Below are 17,927 nucleotides of genomic sequence, written 5' to 3' on the forward strand. Positions count from 1 at the left end.
TTGGCCAGTACCAAACTTTGGTTTTGGCTTGGCCGCATACACTGCCAAGTGGCCACGATTCAAAATTTCTTCATGTTAATTTGATCAAGGTTATTTGTTAACTGTTTCTCATGTCCTTTGTTTCAAGGCTCAGTTTTCCCAGGTCTTCTCTCTGTTGGTTCAGTTCAGCTAGTCAGCTGCTTGTTCTGAATCTGGAGATGTGCTGCTGCTTTGACAATTTTCTTTGGCCATACTGTATGTTTGAGATTTGGGTTTCTGATGGCCTGTTATTCCTTGTTGATTGTCCTTTGATGTCTCTGTACATGTGCAAGTTTGTGCATTTGATGCGGGGCAGCCATTCTTGACCTTGGGCCATCCTTTTTCCAAGCTTCAGCCTATTTGGCTATTGCCATTCTCCAGAAATGCCGGCCTCCTCAATTGAGGTGGTGCTGTGATTAAGTTTGCAAAGTGAGGGATACCTCTCAGGAATCAAGTGTTGAAAGTAATGAAAGGCTCCTTCTTGTCAGCTCCCATCCTTACCGTGTTCCCTTTTTTCCCTGAGAGATTGTAGAGTTTTGCGTGGGTGGCTCAAGAGTGAGACGTCAGACTGAAACCCCCACCAGATGGCAACCTGGGTAGCCATCAGGTGGGGGTCAGGCACATTACATTCATGGTATTTATCTCATAGCAATGATCATTTACCATGTTTACCTAGGGGTGCCTAATTTCCTTCAAGATGCTGCTTGTTTGTTGCACCTATGCTTCCTGGTAGATATCCCCATTTTGTGGTTGATGCCTGATTCTTGGGTTTGCAGTGAGCCAGATTCATTCCTAGTTCTCAGTAGGTGACAGACAGATCTCAGGTGAGAAAAGGGGGAGGGGTGGGGGGGAAAAAGAGCACTGTGAACCCGTAAGAGAAGCGTTTTTCATGACATTATTTTTTGTTAATTCTATTACTTATTTTTTGGTTATGCTTTCCCATAAATTTTCCCAAGAAAATTTGTTTATGATTTACCATGACTGTAGGAACCCTGTGAAGATATAATGTACTGTACTGTATATCCATATCTTTAAAATTAAAACCAATATAATGGGCCAATAAAAAATGTCCCGAAACATCACACTTATTAACTTCAGATAATATTGCCAGAAAAATTGATGATAAAAAAATACATAAAGTATACAGTATTCCACAACTACTACTACTGTATTACAAATTTTTAGCATGAAATCCTTAACTTTTAAGTACGATAATACACACACTTAAACTCACAATTACCCTTGGCCTGATTAAACCTTATTTATCCCTGACATAAAGGTATTTAAATTCTGTACACACACACACACACACACAGCCACATACAAAAAAAAAAGACATATATGTATAGATTTATATATTTAACAAAAACTTAACACTACTTAAAGAAATTAATAATAATCATCAGATCAATAATAAAAACTCTTTTATTCATAAACTGAAAGTGACTATTAATAGCATTTACAAACTGACAAACAGCTATTCATAGCCTATATGATGAGGTTCACATTAACAAATGTCGTTTACAGCAAATGAGCAGAACAATTATTTTTTTTTACTATCAAACAATATACATTAGAATTACAATTTTACATTTACATTATCCATACACTTGCCAGTCCCTATAATCCATTAACAACATAGTAGCCAGTGGCAACTTTTTCTCCATCTGATGATGGAGAAGAAACTAATGGTTGATTTCCAACCTGCGAGTACATAGTTGCTTCAAGCTTTGAATAACAATTGGTCATTCTAATTATATTATATCTTGAAATATAGAATGATCAAGAAAAAAACAGACTACAACCCTTGCAGACCCCATAGCATACGACAGACACAATAACAACGGCTCCTGAACACTATTAGTGTACTGTGATACCAAGCTGCTGAAAACATGCACACTATATTCTTGGCATACTGATAAAGCCCACTTATTAATAAAAACAATGCAATTGTTATGTTAATTCTTCTTATGAAGTTAGTATACACATTTTGTACACAATCTTAAGAGAAACAAGAATAAATACAAACAAAAGCAAACTTGATACCTCCTTAATAACAGCTGATAGTCTATTAATACTGTACTTCTTCCAAATTTAGTAATTGGATAGCAATACACGTACACACTGTGCCTGGGGGGAGGGGGAGGGGAATGAGGGATTAAGAGAGGGAAGTGAGAAAAGAAGGGGGGGGGGGAGTATGTACACACTGTGCCTGGGGAGGGGGTGGGTTAAGAGAGGAAAGAGTGAGAAAGAGGAGGAATAGACACAAAGAGACTGGAGGTGTGGGATGAACAAAAGCAAAACTATCTCTTCCAGGGGTTTCCTTCACTATGCTATACCAACAAAACTTCCACTTCCAACTAAAAAAATCCTCCTACAATACTCCCTCCCCCTCAATCTGTTTCAATTTTAATTAAAAAGCAAGACCCTGTCAAAGAAGAAAACTATGTGAGGTATCTCTCTCTTTCACTACTCTGACTGACCTGCATGCATAAGCTGCTTGGAATATGTGTTGGCTGTTTACAGCTTTTATCAGCATTAGTGACCTCGTCCCCAATAATCATCACATAAAATGGAACTTTTTATAGAAACTAGACAAAGTGAAGCCGACAGTACGATAAGACATTGATTTATATTAATAAATACTAAATATATATACAGAAGTATCACAAAATAGATGTATTCTATAAACATACTTTTCACAGGAAAAATATCAGACCCAAGCTCATCTGTATACCAAGACAGGAACCATTCCTGAACCCATCACTTTATTTCCGAGAGGTTCCTTATACAAATTGTGAGGAGGGCTAGTACCCATGCTGTGCAGATTTGCTACCTCTATAATGGAAGCAATATTTACGGCTGACATTAAGACATCAAGATTTTCTCATGAGATTTACTGATAGATGAGCAATTCAGTATCAATGACCAAATAAAATTTCAGTACCCTATTAATTGAGAATTGGTTGAATTTTGTTCTATTATAATTTACTGGAATGTTGAACTGGGATACACTAAACGCTAACTGCAATATCGTAAATAGTTTAACAATAAAATACTTTAAAAATTATAATTCGTCAGTAATGAATCATTCCAGTGAAACACTAAGATCTATTACTACAAAAGTTGTGTTAAATATTCCCAGCTGGTGGACCGTGAATTCATTTATAGCCTAACAATTTTCCCCACTCATATTTATACACACTGATTATTTTCTCCTAACTTTTAACAGAAAGAAACTATTGATACTTTAATGTTTATAGGTGTTAGTAAGGGTTTGAAACTATTGCAAATGATTGTAGTAGATATGTGCTACACCTAACATCTATTAAGCTCCTACGTAAGAGATGTTCATCGTTGCACTATACATCCTTCATTGATGGATATAAAGAACTTTAACGTTTTGTGAACAAAGAACCATAAGAATCGCCTAAATACAAAATAAGAAACTTTCGTGATGCCAAGATGAAAGAGATGCTAATAGCGAACTGCTCTCAAGAGGAGTATTTAATGGATGTTGCCTTATTCCCTTGATCTATATCAGAAAACTACTCATCTGCACTATCATTCTGCTCATCCTCTTCCTCCTCATGCTCTCTCTCATTATCCTCATCCTCCTCCTCTTCGTCGACGTCTTTTTCCTCCTCTTCCTCGTCATCTACCTGCTCATCATCCTCCTCCCCCTCTACATCTTCAGGTCCATTTTCATCTTGTTCATCTTCATTTTCCTTGTCTTCACTGCCCTAGAATGAAAGCACATGGTTTAGTATTTAGTATAAGCAAAGGAATTTATTACTAATAGCCTGAATACATTTTTTTTTTTTACAATCATACTCAATTTTAACCAAAGTTTATTAATTAATAAATTTCAGTCTAAACATGAAAATGATACATGTATTTCAACACAGTTCAATGCAATATACCAGGTATAAAAATATACTTTCCAACCACATCAGCCACTGGGACTGGCCTCGGACAGGCATGTGACTGTCGGGATCTATATAACAAAAGTAAGCTCATTTAGTCGAGTGTTTGAATTTTGATGTTGTGAATTGAGATACAATCTATAACAACTTCCTTGTGCAGAGTCCATGCTGGTGCTGCATGTTCCAGTACTGCACTGGTGTGACAGGCTGTGTAAAAAGTTTTAAATGCAGCAGTATTATGTTGATTATGAGGTACCAGTGATTATATCTATGAGTGGATTAGGCAGTGGTTTAAAGACTACAAACTACTGAAGAGGCACTATAATCCTCCAAAAAATGGGGAGGTAAATGTAACAGCCCCATAAGTGCAATTATGTAATATGTATAAAAGTCAGGATATGTACTTATTTTCACTTAGTATTAACACTATCGGTCTCTTTGGACCGGACTCGCGTCCATTATTTTTCTCCTGAATCCTAGCTTTGGACCGGACTTGCGTCCACTACAAAAATATTTGTATAAAATTAATTTTTTATCCAATCGACCTCGGGATAGTATCAAAATAAGCACCTTTAGAATGCGCACAATTTGATACCAAAATGAAAGATGTAACATGAAACTTGATGTCCGAACACTTGTATGATTATAAATAGTTTTTTGGTGAAAATTTTACATTTTTTTTTTTTTTTTTTTTGAGATATATACAAGAGTTGTTACATTCTTGTACAGCCACTAGTACGCGAAGGGTTTCGGGCAAGTCCTTAATCCTATGGTCCCTGGAATACGATCCCCTGCCGCGAAGAATCGTTTTTTCATCCAAGTACACATTTTACTGTTGCGTTAAACAGAGGCTACAGTTAAGGAATTGCGCCCAGTAAATCCTCCCAGTAAATAAAAAAAAAGAATTTGTTAAAATTCTATTTATTGTGCTATTATGTTGGGACTAGTTTTAAAATGTGCGCCTTTACGTCGCGAACAATTTGATACCAAAATGAAAAATGTAACATAAAAATTTATGTCAGAACACTGGAAAGATATAAATAATTATGATGATGAGCTTCAAGAATTAAAATATTTGTTAAAATTTCAGTTATTGCTCTATTTTTATGAGACTAGTTTTAAAATACGCGCCTTTTTATTGTTTTATTGCGAACAATTTGATACCAAAATGAAAGACGTAACACAAAAATTGATGTTATCAAACTGAACGAGTATACACATTAGATTCCAGTGTACAAATTGGTGCTCGTTTACAGGGGGGAAGGGGCATCAGTCTATTTTGGGCTGAATGGTTGGGGGGAAGGGGGGGGGGGGAGTCCAAAACCTGCTGTCACACCAAGTACCCAAAGGAGCCACAGAGACATGAAAAAGAACTTGTCCAGAGGCAGATTAGTAAGGAAAGGGAATACAGGAGGCAGTGAAGAGGTGGAGGTTTCAAAGGTAGACACGCAGGACCTCAAGAAGCTCATGAATGTGCCTGAGTTTCTAATGGTGTGCCTGTGCACACCTGTAGAATGATAGATGAAAGGCAGGCCCAAAGAGCTGAAGCACAAACCCCACAAGTACAACTAGAAGAGTACAAACTTACCAAAACTACAGAAGACACCGCGGCAGTGATGAGAGAAACACATACCAATTCATGTACCTCCACACCCCTTTCATAACAGTCATAACCTACACCTGAGACCTGTCACACAACAGTGAACAACAAAGTCACTGGTAAGAACCAGAGTGCATTAACTAAATGCAAGACAGAAATATATTTAAGAGTTTCCTCTCTGAGAGCCATATGGAGACCTAAGTTTAACACCTCTACTGCTTACTAAATGGTTAATTTACAATACTGTGTTGTACATGTTAACAAATGCTACACACACCACCGAATACTTTAACAATAGCACAACTGAAACACACTACCTTAGCCATTTCCATAGAAGACCTGGATGCACTTCTATAGTTTCATAAACACTTAGAACACTGATATGTGATCACAATCTTGCTGCCAACAGCTTCTTGTGCACAGTTAGGATGGAATGCAACATCACAGGTCATACAAGGTCGGAGTTTTGCCTGTCCTCCATTCTTGTCCATTCCTAATCCACAGTATGTGCATGAATCTCTTGTCATATACTGCAAGTCATGAACATTCTCATGGTCAAAACAAACTATGATATGTATATATCATTTACAAAACAAAACAAAAAGTTAGTATGGCTCTAGAACTTCAAAGTATTTTAAACTGTTTCCTACTTCCACTACACAAATTCCTTGCATAACTGTAGTTATGCTTTGACTGCATTCAATCAGGAAAGGTATCCATGGTCCCTATGTTAGACATCTCTCTCCTCTCAATACAAACAATATTATGAATATTCTTCAAAACAAATATGCCCTTTCCCTACTATACAAACATACTGTATTAACATAAGAAAATACAGAGAAAATGAGAATGACGGAATAGGTTGGATTGGGAAGAGGGTGCAATTTATATGAGTGAAATCTCGTTCTTTGGGACCTGCCTACTAGATACTGTATTTGTACTCACCGAGTTAAAAAATTGTTAGTTCAAATTCTTTGCCCATAAAAATATGGATGGAGGCAGGTAGTAGTTCTTTCAGTGCACTCCCTTACAAACCAGCTGTTCTGCTTACAAGTGTTCGTTTACTCCTCTCTGGCTCATTTACATTTCCACCTTTCACTCCTGTCACCTTGTCCTATTTTCCCTTAATTTTAAAAGATGTCCTTCAAATCTATTTCACTCTGTAGTGTTCATATCACCCTCTCTGCCTTCTCCCTACAACTATTGTTATTCTTAGTTACATTAACCCACCTTTATAGTTTTCAATCTTCCCTTTGAGTGTAACTGTAAGTTGAAACCATGCCGGTGCTATATATTCAACAATGGGTTTGATATAGGCTGTGTAAATAGTTTTTTACGAGTCTTTACTAAGGTCTGAGAACATTCTTATGCTTGTCAATTTTGCATGTGCTGCTAATATCTTATTCATGCGCTCAATTAGTGTTAGTGCTAGTATTATGTCTACTTCCAATTCCTTCTTTCACAGTTGCCTGCCTCTTTTTGGTGTAACTTCTTTCCAATATTATTCCACTTCCACATTTGTAATACAGTGCCTTAAAGTTGTTGGTTGAAAACTAGCAAGGATTTGTCTGCCCACAATTTAATGATCTTCCTGCAGCACTATTTTGTTTTTCTGTTTCTACAATCCACGTTACTTTTGTAATCTGTAAATGCTGACACATACAAATTCACCCTTCACAGCATGTTGTTAAAATAGTTTAGGACTAACAATTGACCCAGGTATTTGAAGGACTCCACTTGTTATCTATCTCCAATGTATAGTTGGTGTTGGGTCACTGCTATAACAGATGTTTGAGGGTATCAGTGTAGGTCTATAGGAAAATCTTGAAGGGAGGATGGGAAGAAAAGAAGGGTGATAGATAGGCTGGTGGGATAGGGAGTGACTTAACGGATGGTGCGAGGGGTAGGATGTCGGGCAAGGTGGTGGAGGCAGTTGGCTTTAGTTAGCAGTTTAAAACCTCATTAATAATAAAGAATTTGGGCTTGTCAATGTCATTTACAAACAAATTATTTACCAGACCCAAAAAGTAATAAAGACAATGCATGCCCCCAAAGTTAATATGAAAACTCCATTTTGAGCCATATCATTTGGCTGCTCCCCCAAATAAGACTCCATAATGTTCTTTGATATAAGATCATGCAGTCTGTTCGGATCGGAGTAATATGCAGCAAGGGACTGGGAAACATTCCAGCATTTTTGTAGGGTCATATTGTGCTGATAGAATTACTGATAAAATAATAGATTCAGTCTGGAAAAGATCATTTGAGGTCAATTTATAAAAATGGAAGACTTTCCAAGCTTTCAATTTTCAGCACTAGTGATTACCAAACAGCAGCCCTCACTGGCTAACCTACCTGGTTATCACACCGATATCCACAGAGTGTGAACTCTAATCCCACCTCACAACTCACTGACTTGAGTCAACCCGCATACTAATACAAATAAGGAATTCTGCATACAGGAGGATGGCGCGCGCGCACACACACACAAAACAAAATTATATATCACATAGTATTAGTTTTGTTACTGATGTAGATAATGTCCAATAAATTTGTAACTTGAAACACAACAATATCAACCAAAAAATAAAGTGTTGAATGTAATGAAGTACTCTTTCATGCGTGGCTCTCGGTAGCTTCCCGAGGTAAGCTGTGGTCCAGCCAAGGATTAATGAATGCACCAGGCTTCTAATATCATGAACAAATAGAGCAAGAAAAACCTCAAGGCCAGGACAAAAAACCATGTGCCAAGGCCCAGACCAGGAAATGTGGGACATGCCCTGGAACCAGTGGATACCATGTCTCGGAACCCCTGCCACTCTTTTCCCGCACAATTTGGCACAAGGCCTGGCCTAAAGTGTCAGCAGGATCTGGTCAACCTGGCCTGAAATGTCTGAAGTGTTTCTATATCCTAGCATCAAGTATCAGGAAACACTGCCTGATAAAAGTTAAGCCCACCACTTAGGAATAGCCAGAAACATTGATCGGGTAAAAAAACAAAAGTTGGGCACACAGTCCAGAAGCCAGACACACAACTCGAAATAACTGAGCATATGGCTTGGGAACAATAAGGTTCAAGAAAACCTTATTGTTCCCGAGCATATGGCTCGGGAATCAAGAAAAAGCAAAGTCTGCAACCGGAGATCCAGAATAAGAGCTCAACAGCAGGTCCAGTCACTACAGCACACACTGGGGCCACCATAAAACCTGGAATACACAGGTGAAGAACACATACTATCAGCAAAAAATAAAAAAAAACTGCATTGAATGTAATGAAATGCCTCTTACTAGGGAAGGGGCAAGCACAGTGGCTCCCTGTACCTGTAGGTCATATCAGCCCTTGAGAGTCCTTAAAAGTCTACTGGAAACCAGCAGCTTTCTCACAGAGGCATAGGAAGCAGGAGATTCAAAATCACCATCACCAAAGAAATGAACCCCCCAAGAAAGGAAACAAAGCAGCACAGACAACCGCAAGCTTCACATAGTAAACTCATGTAACAAACGACCCACCTAGTAAAAGCTAACCACCACCAGACTGTAGCACTATGGGAGCTGCCAGCTTCCAGTGATGATAATCCTCAGTTCGGAGCCTAAGAAAAGCCAACCGACACACCACGTAGAGGAAAGAGTCCAGGAAGCCACCAAGGTTCTCCCAGAAAGAGGTGTTTAATTACATTCAATAATGGTTTTCTGAAGGGGCTGAATAGTGTCTCCCTGTAGCCAACTAATCATAAAGAGAAAAACAAGATTTGGAGGATAAGGGAGGGGGAAGGAGAGCAAAAATCAAATCCCTGAGGGTAAGACACCAGGAGGGAAATGCTACCTAAGGCAACATAATCTCGAAGGGGACCAGGAACACCGACTGGGTAATGAGCCGCCAAGATCCAGGTGTCTCCAAAACCCCAAGAGCCTGGATATCAGCAGAGGACAAACAACATGGACCCAAGTGCAGACCACAGGCTGGCTATGATACTGCGAACTGCTGAAACCAAACAACAAATTATGCACCCTCCAGCCAAACAAATCAAGAATTAGTAACCAAAGGACCCTTCCATAAGCCAACTGTCTCAATCTGAGCAAGAAAAAAAGAAGGCACCAGATAAAGAAACCTCCCACCAGGGCAGCAAGAACAAAACCAACACTTCTGTTAGAGAGCAAGAAGTTCCCCAACTCCACAATTGACAGCGAGGACCAACAAGGACCAGAAAAAAGGAAGTCACGGATTGAAGGAGCCACCGAGACCCGAGGAGATGAAAGATAAGGCAACACTCGATCCAGAGACCAAGACAGCTCAGAAGGAGAATGAGCAGGCTCTATCTGTTTACTATGTGCAGTTAAGGCTTACCTCTTCATCCTCCTCTTCCTCCTCATTGTCCTCCTCCTCCTCCTCCTCCTCTTCTACTTCTTGCTCCCCATTTTCCTCCTCCTCCTCCTCTTCTACATCTTGCTCTCCATTATCATCTTCCTCTTCCTCCTCCTCTTCTACTTCTTGCTCCCCATTGTCCTCTTCTTCCTCTTCATCTTGCTCTCCATCCTCCTCCTCATCTTCATCCATATTTTCCTCATCTTGTTCTGCATTCTCTTCCTCTTCATCCATATTATTTTCCTCCACTTCTTCCTCTTGTTCAGAATTGTCGTCCTCTTCATCGCTTATTATTTTATAATTCTTCTTCTGAGAGGTAGTTGTTCGAGCACTCCTTCTGCAATAAAGATTTAGGCCAATGTAAAGTCTTAATATGCAGCTAAGCAAGTACATGCATAAAGAAATGCATTCATGTGAAAATAATAATGAAGTAGTGTGACTGCAATACTTATACACTGTGGAGCACAAGACACGGTGAACAATTTGCAATTATGCCAAGGGAAAGAAATACAATATCTATCATTAACCAATATCCTAGCATCACTGGGTAGTGTGGCCCGTCCTCTCGAGTTGTGCCAACGAACAATATACAGGGTACTGAACAGCTGGAACTCGTGGGATGAATTTCATCCGGTAAAGCGAATGATTAGAGGCCTTGGGGACAAAATGTCCTCAACCTATTCTCAAACTTTAAATGGGCGAGATGCCGAGCTTGCTTGAACGTGAAGCTTCGGCGACTAATCTGAGTATCTAGTGGGCCATTTTTGGTAAGCAGAACTGGCGCTGTGGGAACCCAAAACACCCACCTAATTTAACCAGCTTATGCATAGGAAATGTATTTGCGTGTGAGCTGCTACTTTCATTGTGCCCTGTATTTTGTCCATTGAGATCATATCATACAAGCTGAGGTGTATTATTTCAGAGGACAGGTTGTGCAGTGAGGCTTCAAATTACTTTACCTGTAATCTGTGGTACCAAATTTTTCATATAACACTTCACATTTGGTAGCATCTCATTTACTGGTTTCCTGCAATCCTGTTCACTTCTACTTCTTATGCATTGTTCCAGTCCTTACCCTGTATGCACACTCACTATCCACTTATCTTCTAGGCCTTTCTCCCGTTTAAATTCATTTTCCTCTCACACAATACCATTAACTATTTATTCATCCCAACCATAGCAATAAACCCACTTCAATCTTAGGGGGTTCCAGAACCACAGCCCAAATCCTCCTATCTAATTATCATTCTGTATTCTACTATCCTATAACGAAAGACATTAATTACTAAGTATACTAGGAATATACTAACTATTACAGTATAACAAAAGGATTTACTGGCATTATTTAAGGAGATGGATCTTTAACTTCCATACGAACAGAACGCAGTGTAATAGTCAACACAGTAAAATCCGGATCATCCACCATGAAAATCTCAAGTGTCCCAAGATATCCGTACTTGCTCCTGTACTTTTTCTTCCCCTCATATCATAGACAAGGATACAAACTATAATACTGTATCATCATTTACAGATGACACTAGGATTTTCATACAAATAGACAATATAGAGGACACGACAAACCTCTAATCTGACATAAATCAGTTTTTTCAATGGGCCGCAGTTAATAATATGATGTTTAATGAAAATAAGTTTAACTGAAAAAACATACATGTATCCTTTTGCAATACCCTCAATTTTATGCCAGCCTTATACATTTGTTTTTATTAAGTGATGGATGGAGTTGTCACATCCCGATGCAATGGTTACCCAGACTGTGTACAAGTTACAAACCTTTGTCTAGTTGTAGCCACAAAATCAGTATCATCTTCATTTCCTTCGTCATCAGATTCCACATACTTTTTACGAGAAGAACATCTGAGACTTCTACCCCGACCCCCACCACGTTTCTGAACAGTCTTTCTCTTCTGAGTTGCTTTGGTGGAACTTTTAGATGTGCTTTTTCTCTCAGTAACCTATGGAAGAAAAGGTTTTATGTATCACAAAAAAGCTAAACTCTTTTTTTTATTAATCTAAATAAGACAAATAGGCAAGTAAGTTTACGGTATAGGTATATAGATTAATAATTAGAAAATATTATATGGCAACATAATTAAGTTACTGGTGTTAAATAAAAATATGTGTACAGTGGTACCTCGGAATGCGATTGTCCCTGTATGCGAGGTTTTCGGAAGGCGAGGTGTATTTACTCCAAAAATTTGTCTCGGAAGGCGATGGTTACTTCGGGAGGCGAGTTTGGACGCGAGTTTGTTGATACGCGTACAGCCGACCTAGCGCGTTCGTCGCCCCTCCGCCCCTCAGTTTATTATTGTCTCGCGCTCAGTGACTACCCCCACATCAATTCTTCTCGCGGATTTTCAGTGTTTTGTTGGATTTTTGGTGATTTGTCTATACAATTTGTTATTATATATCTCACCATGGGTCCCAAGAAAGCCAGTGGTAAGGATAAAGGCCAGAAAGCTCATGTGAGGATGACAATAGAGGAGAAACAAGAGATCATTCGGAAGCATGAGAACGGTACACGTGTTGTTGAACTTTGTAGGCAGTACAACAAAGCCACATCAACAATATGCACTATACTTAAGAAGAAAAATAAGATTATGGGTGCTAAAGTGGCAAAAGGAGTAAGAACATTAACGGCACAAAGACCACAAATACTTGAAGAAGTGGAAAAGTTGTTATTAATTTGGATACACGACAAGGAGTTGAGGGGTGATAGTGTTTCGGAGGCCATTATTTGTGAGAAAGCCAGGGTGTTGCACGAAGACCTTCTAAAGAATACCCCTGCAACGAGTGATGCAGATAAGAAAGAGTTTAAGGCAAGCAGGGGCTGGTTTGAAAAATTTAGAAAGAGAAGTGGTATCCATAGTGTTACAAGGCATGGGGTTATGTGATGTGATTATGGAAGGGGACTCCCCTTCCAAACAGTAACTCCTCTCCTCCTCCCCCCTCCTCACCATCTTCCATACGCCTACAGCACTCGACAGCAAGGTAAGTAATAACTGGAACACAGTTTTGTAGGTTTATTTAGATGAATTAGGTAAATTAGGTATAAAAATTTAGTTTGATGTGGGGTTTTTGGGGTAGTCAGGAACGGATTAATTCATTTCCCTTTATTTCTTATGGGGAAATTAACTTCGGAATGCGAGTTTTCGGAAGGCGAGGCGTCTCCAGGAACGGATTAAACTCTTATTCTGAGGTATGCCTGTATGTGTATGTGTGTATATACAGTATAAGGGTACCACCTCTAGTGTGTGGGGACACAGCCTTGGAGAAGCAAGCAGGGAGCACCCAGAGAAAATTTGATGTTTGTTTCTGATTTCTTAAGTATTTGCTTCTCTTACCACCCCTATTTTATTTTAAACTTTTTTTTTTTTACACAATTACAAATTGTGTGACATTAACATATACATGACAAATTACAAATGAAATGAAAACAAAATTCACTAACAGACATCACAAACTAACTTGATTGCTATTGCAATTCAAACACCTCTTTGAACTCCTCTGAGATTAGACGCATGCCCAAGATGCAACAAGCATTACCCTCTGAACCATGACACTGAGGGGCTGGAACAAGAAACTTGTTGCTCTCTGGTCATTTGTAACACTGATTAGTTCAGTTCCTTCCTCATGTTGTCCAGTTCCATCAGAAATTTCAAAGCACATTTACCCAATGAACCAAGGGTTTCCGAGCCAATCGGAACAAAGCTGTAGCAATGTGCCAGACCTCTGTAACTGATAACTTTCTGCCTTTCCCTGAAATAACTGGCACTACCCTCCTTCATTTGTACTTTATTGAAGGTAGGTACTGGTCAAAGTTGTTGGTAAAGATTCGGTACCTGGAACAAAAAGTTCCAAGTAGCACGGGCTATGGTGAGCCTGTAAGGTACTGGGGGGTGATGCCACTTATTTAGGGAAAGGCAGAAAGTTATCAGTTATCATGTACAGAGGTCTGGCACATTGCTACAACTTTGTTCCGATTGGCTTGGAAACCCTTGGTTCATTGGGTAAATGTGCTTTGAAATTTCTGAAGGAACTGGACGACATGAGGAAGGAACTGAACTAATGAGTGTTCTTACCACCCCCCCCCCCATTTTTACTGGTCAGTGTAGATATGCATATATAGTCCCCACACCACTAACTTGCCATCCTTCCAAGAAGCATGGCAACCCCATCTGGAAGTTTCTGAGTGTCATTGGGTCTGTAAAGGGATGCTGGGCAGTGGGTTGTGATGAGGCTCCTCTTGATGTAATTAATTTCTTCATGTCTAGTAATCATACTCTGTGATATATGACATATCAGGCCATGTTGGCTGTAATGGTCTGCCATCACACTTCCGTAGATGCACCTGTATTTGGTGAGATTGGCGGCAGAAAAGCAAAGGGCTACTCCAATATGATGGGTGTCATGATTAAGATGAGTTCCCAGGGCTGCATTGGATACAGCAAATAGAAAATTCCCAGGATGGGGTGCTGTTATCACTAGGGGGGCAAGCTTTATTCTCAGAATATACATTTTTGAAGCATTGTTGCAGCAATCTTTTCCATTATAGACTATCCTAATGGGTCTATCTGTGGTCTTTCGGGGCTTGTGGCTAGGGTAAGGAGTGTGCAGTGGTTTCTCACTGCCTGGCTCCTTTGATGAATTTCAGTGTCTCTCATATGCTCTGGTAGGATCTTTCCAACTAATTCACTGGCAGCAATGCACAAGGATAAGAATGCTGGAAGTACTACCTCAGTCGTCTTGCATATGCCTATTGCCCCAAGTTTACTTGGTGTGCGCGTTAAAATATTAAAGGCTCAAATTAGGAAATAAAGAAGTTACGATGAAAGTGAAAAAGAAACAAACTTTTTTTTTATGGGAAATATTCTACACTTAAGAGTTAAAAATACACATACACAAAACTAAATCCAAGGACTGTCTTTTCGATGAAAGTGAACCGAGTGTAATGTACCCAAGGATGACAAACAACGCCCTTAACAAGATGGCACGACAACTCGATGAATATACAGTATAAAGAATCTTCATCAAGACTTCCCAATTCATCCTAAATAATTATTATAAGCTTGTTTAATCTAGCACCAAACAGATAATATGCATCATAATAATCATGATGCTTGGTAAACACTATTCCATAATGTATTTCCTTCTCTGTCTACATTACAAGGATGACTACTCTTCAAATATGGACAGACAGAATAATATTGCTCACCAAGTAATTATGCAATTTTTTTGCATAATTATTATTTACATGTACACAATGCAATTTTTTTTAAAGTCTGACTATGCTAAAACATATACTGTATCATTTGCTGTATGATAAACCTGGAAATGCATCGATATGTAAATACATTACCTAATTTTTTTTTGTAAATCCAGATTGGATATGGAAGGATACGATCAGTATTTTAGAGGTGCCATTATACTGTACAAAAATATGCCTTACTACGACGAGACACTCCATCATGAAAGTGTAAGTTTTGTAACATTCAACACACCCAAATAATTAATAGTAAATAAATCCATGATGTACACAAAGTTGCCACACATGGTGTACTTACCATTTCCTCCTCACTTTCTGACTGGTACTGGTCTTTAGTAGTTACAAGATATTTAAAACCCTTTCTCTTCTTTGCTCTAGTACAATTTACACATGCCCAGTCTTTCCTGTTGGATAAAGGATCATACAGTAAACATACATGATGACACTTCAGTATAAGATACAGGTATACTTTTATTACTGTCATTCTCAATGCTCTTCCTCATTGGTGATTTTAATACATTGCCACTAATATGTAATAGTGTTCAGCAACAGCATGAGAATAATATAATTTAAATTAACCTAATTTTATTATAACAGATTGTCAATGCAAATTTACCCTCCTCAGCATTAAATAGGCATTCATTAGCAAAAATAAATGATACAAAATAAAGCCCCAGAGACCGTTCTTGAATTACTAAAGATCAAAGGAGCTGGCAAAGAACCAGCATTGAATGTAATAAAATGCCATTTTGTGTTTAGGGAGCTCAGAGGCTTTTGTCCAGCTCCAGGGAACCCAGAGGCTCCCTGGAGCTATCGGACTGATATGCGATACATTAGTCTGGGGCATCAGTCAACTGGAGTTCAGCCTACCGGGGACAACGAGCCAGAACCTGGCCCATTCAGTTCAGAGGCTGAGCATTAAACAGAAAACGGAACTGCCAACTGGTGGGAGGGAGGGTGCCAGGGAGCCTCCGGGGCTCACCCAGAAAATGACGTTTCATTACATTCAACGCTCGTTTCTGAGAGGAGCCCTGTCGGCTCACTGGAGTTACGCAATGAAAGATAAGTAATAGAGTGACTAATTCGGGAGTGGCTCCTCAACTCAAAGTCGAGACAACTGGCTGCTTCTTGTGACCCAAAGCCACACACGAACGACCAGGACCAGGAATGTTTACCAAATAACGGGGGGCCATGACCCTGTTCAACCTCCAAAATGCCCGAGCCTGAATGTTAGCCCATGACATGTTGCCGAAGACGCCAGCCAAAGCAACACTCTTACGAAAGTCATGGGCCCGAGAATAGACTGCAGGCTGGTTAGACTTAATATTGATCACTCTGCAGACATCTGGGAAGACCCGAGCCCTGGAATAGGGAACGAGGGAAACCGGATAAACACAAAGCGCGTCCCCGGCCTAACCAAGCATTAATGACCCAATGGCCCCTCTGGAAAGCCTCCGTCTTGTTCTTCACCAGAAAAGGAGACGGATGCAACCAAACCAACCAACCACCAGGACCAATGAAGCAGAAACCCCTGCCCGGAAGAGAGCATGAAGCTCGCCAACCCGACTCCCAGAGGCCACTGCCAACAGAAACAGAGTTTTGGAAAAACAATCTTGAACCGAAGGGGCCACCACAAATTGAGAAGGAGAGAGAAAAGAGAGCACCGTGTCCAAGGACCAGGACGGCTCAAGCGGAGCATTAGCAGGCCGGAGGTGAAACAAAGCACAAGAAAGCATATTGTGCCAATCATCTAGATATAGCCAACTTTACCCTACAGACTGAGACTTCTATGAACCATATTTACCTTATTACAGCCACTACAATTAATGCTCATCCCACACAAATATAAGATTTAGTGTCATGGCAACCTTTCTTTGAAGGAAGTTGCTTGGAGGAAGCAAGCAATATGATGTATAGTTAAAACAGGTTTCACAGCACCTTAACAATCATGACTCTTAATACTAAAGACCAAAGTCCAATTTTGTAAAAATCTCAATGTTTAAACTGACCTGGCACGTGTTTGAAGTGGTGGATCGTGGCACTCAGAATGGTATGCAGCAGGACACTTGCAACAAAAGATAAGGCCTAAACCACGAACACACACTCTACATACTTTTTCCTTTTCACTGGGGTCGTATTCTTGATTTCTCTGAAAAATGAAATTGTAAATTACATAAATTTTCTATACTACATTGCTGTACCAATAGGTAAAAATTTCCAACAACCTATAATTGCTCAATCCTTAAAGTAACCAGAGGTATCACGTGAAATAAAATATTGCCCAAATGCTCTAGTCTCAGGAATTGAACCTTGGAAACTTTCAGCAGCTCCCAATAACATAAGAACATCATGACCCCAGGACAGGTCCAAGTTTGGTCCTGTAGACTGACAATATGTAATTGTGCAGCTGGGATCTTCATTGTCCACACATACCGCCCTGCTTCCCACCCCTCCTGCAGTGTTCACACACCTCCCCAGTCTCCACACACTGTACCACCACCAGCCCTGGTCTCCAAACAGTCGACCCACTGTCTCTCATCTTCATCCCCCCTCCATATCTCCTCCCTATCAATGCAACCTTCTTGTCTATACACTGTCTCCATTACTGTAGGCAAACGGTTGCCCTTAGAACGCAAATCTACTATCGGTTAATCTGTCGTCTACTCAAATCTAGGGACGTGGAGCTGAACATTTTACATGAACAAACTTTGTAAAGGAGGGCATTAGGACCATACC

The 17,927-nt window shown here is 39.7% G+C and overlaps 1 protein-coding gene across 2 annotated transcripts in view; it reads right to left on the reverse strand.

The window, feature by feature from the left end:
- Positions 1–1,425: 1,425 nt before the first annotated feature.
- Positions 1,426–17,927, reverse strand: part of LOC123765714 (tyrosine-protein kinase BAZ1B-like) — a 59,697-nt gene continuing 43,195 nt past the window's right edge. The window contains exons 22-27 of one of the 2 annotated variants that reach the window (XM_045754411.2): positions 17,201–17,340; positions 15,490–15,595; positions 11,699–11,880; positions 9,890–10,244; positions 5,862–6,074; positions 3,625–3,761 (exon numbers count right to left, since the gene is read on the reverse strand). In XM_045754411.2, coding sequence (XP_045610367.2) covers positions 5,904–6,074; positions 9,890–10,244; positions 11,699–11,880; positions 15,490–15,595; positions 17,201–17,340 — 954 coding nt within the window. In that variant the 3' untranslated portion in view covers positions 3,625–3,761; positions 5,862–5,903. Of the gene's footprint in view, positions 3,762–5,861; positions 6,075–9,889; positions 10,245–11,698; positions 11,881–15,489; positions 15,596–17,200; positions 17,341–17,927 lie in introns of both variants that reach the window. The other variant, XM_069300669.1, reaches the window with a different exon arrangement.

This window comes from Procambarus clarkii, chromosome 5 (genome assembly GCF_040958095.1).
Source record: "Procambarus clarkii isolate CNS0578487 chromosome 5, FALCON_Pclarkii_2.0, whole genome shotgun sequence".
In the NCBI taxonomy this organism is placed as follows: Eukaryota; Metazoa; Arthropoda; class Malacostraca; order Decapoda; family Cambaridae; genus Procambarus; species Procambarus clarkii.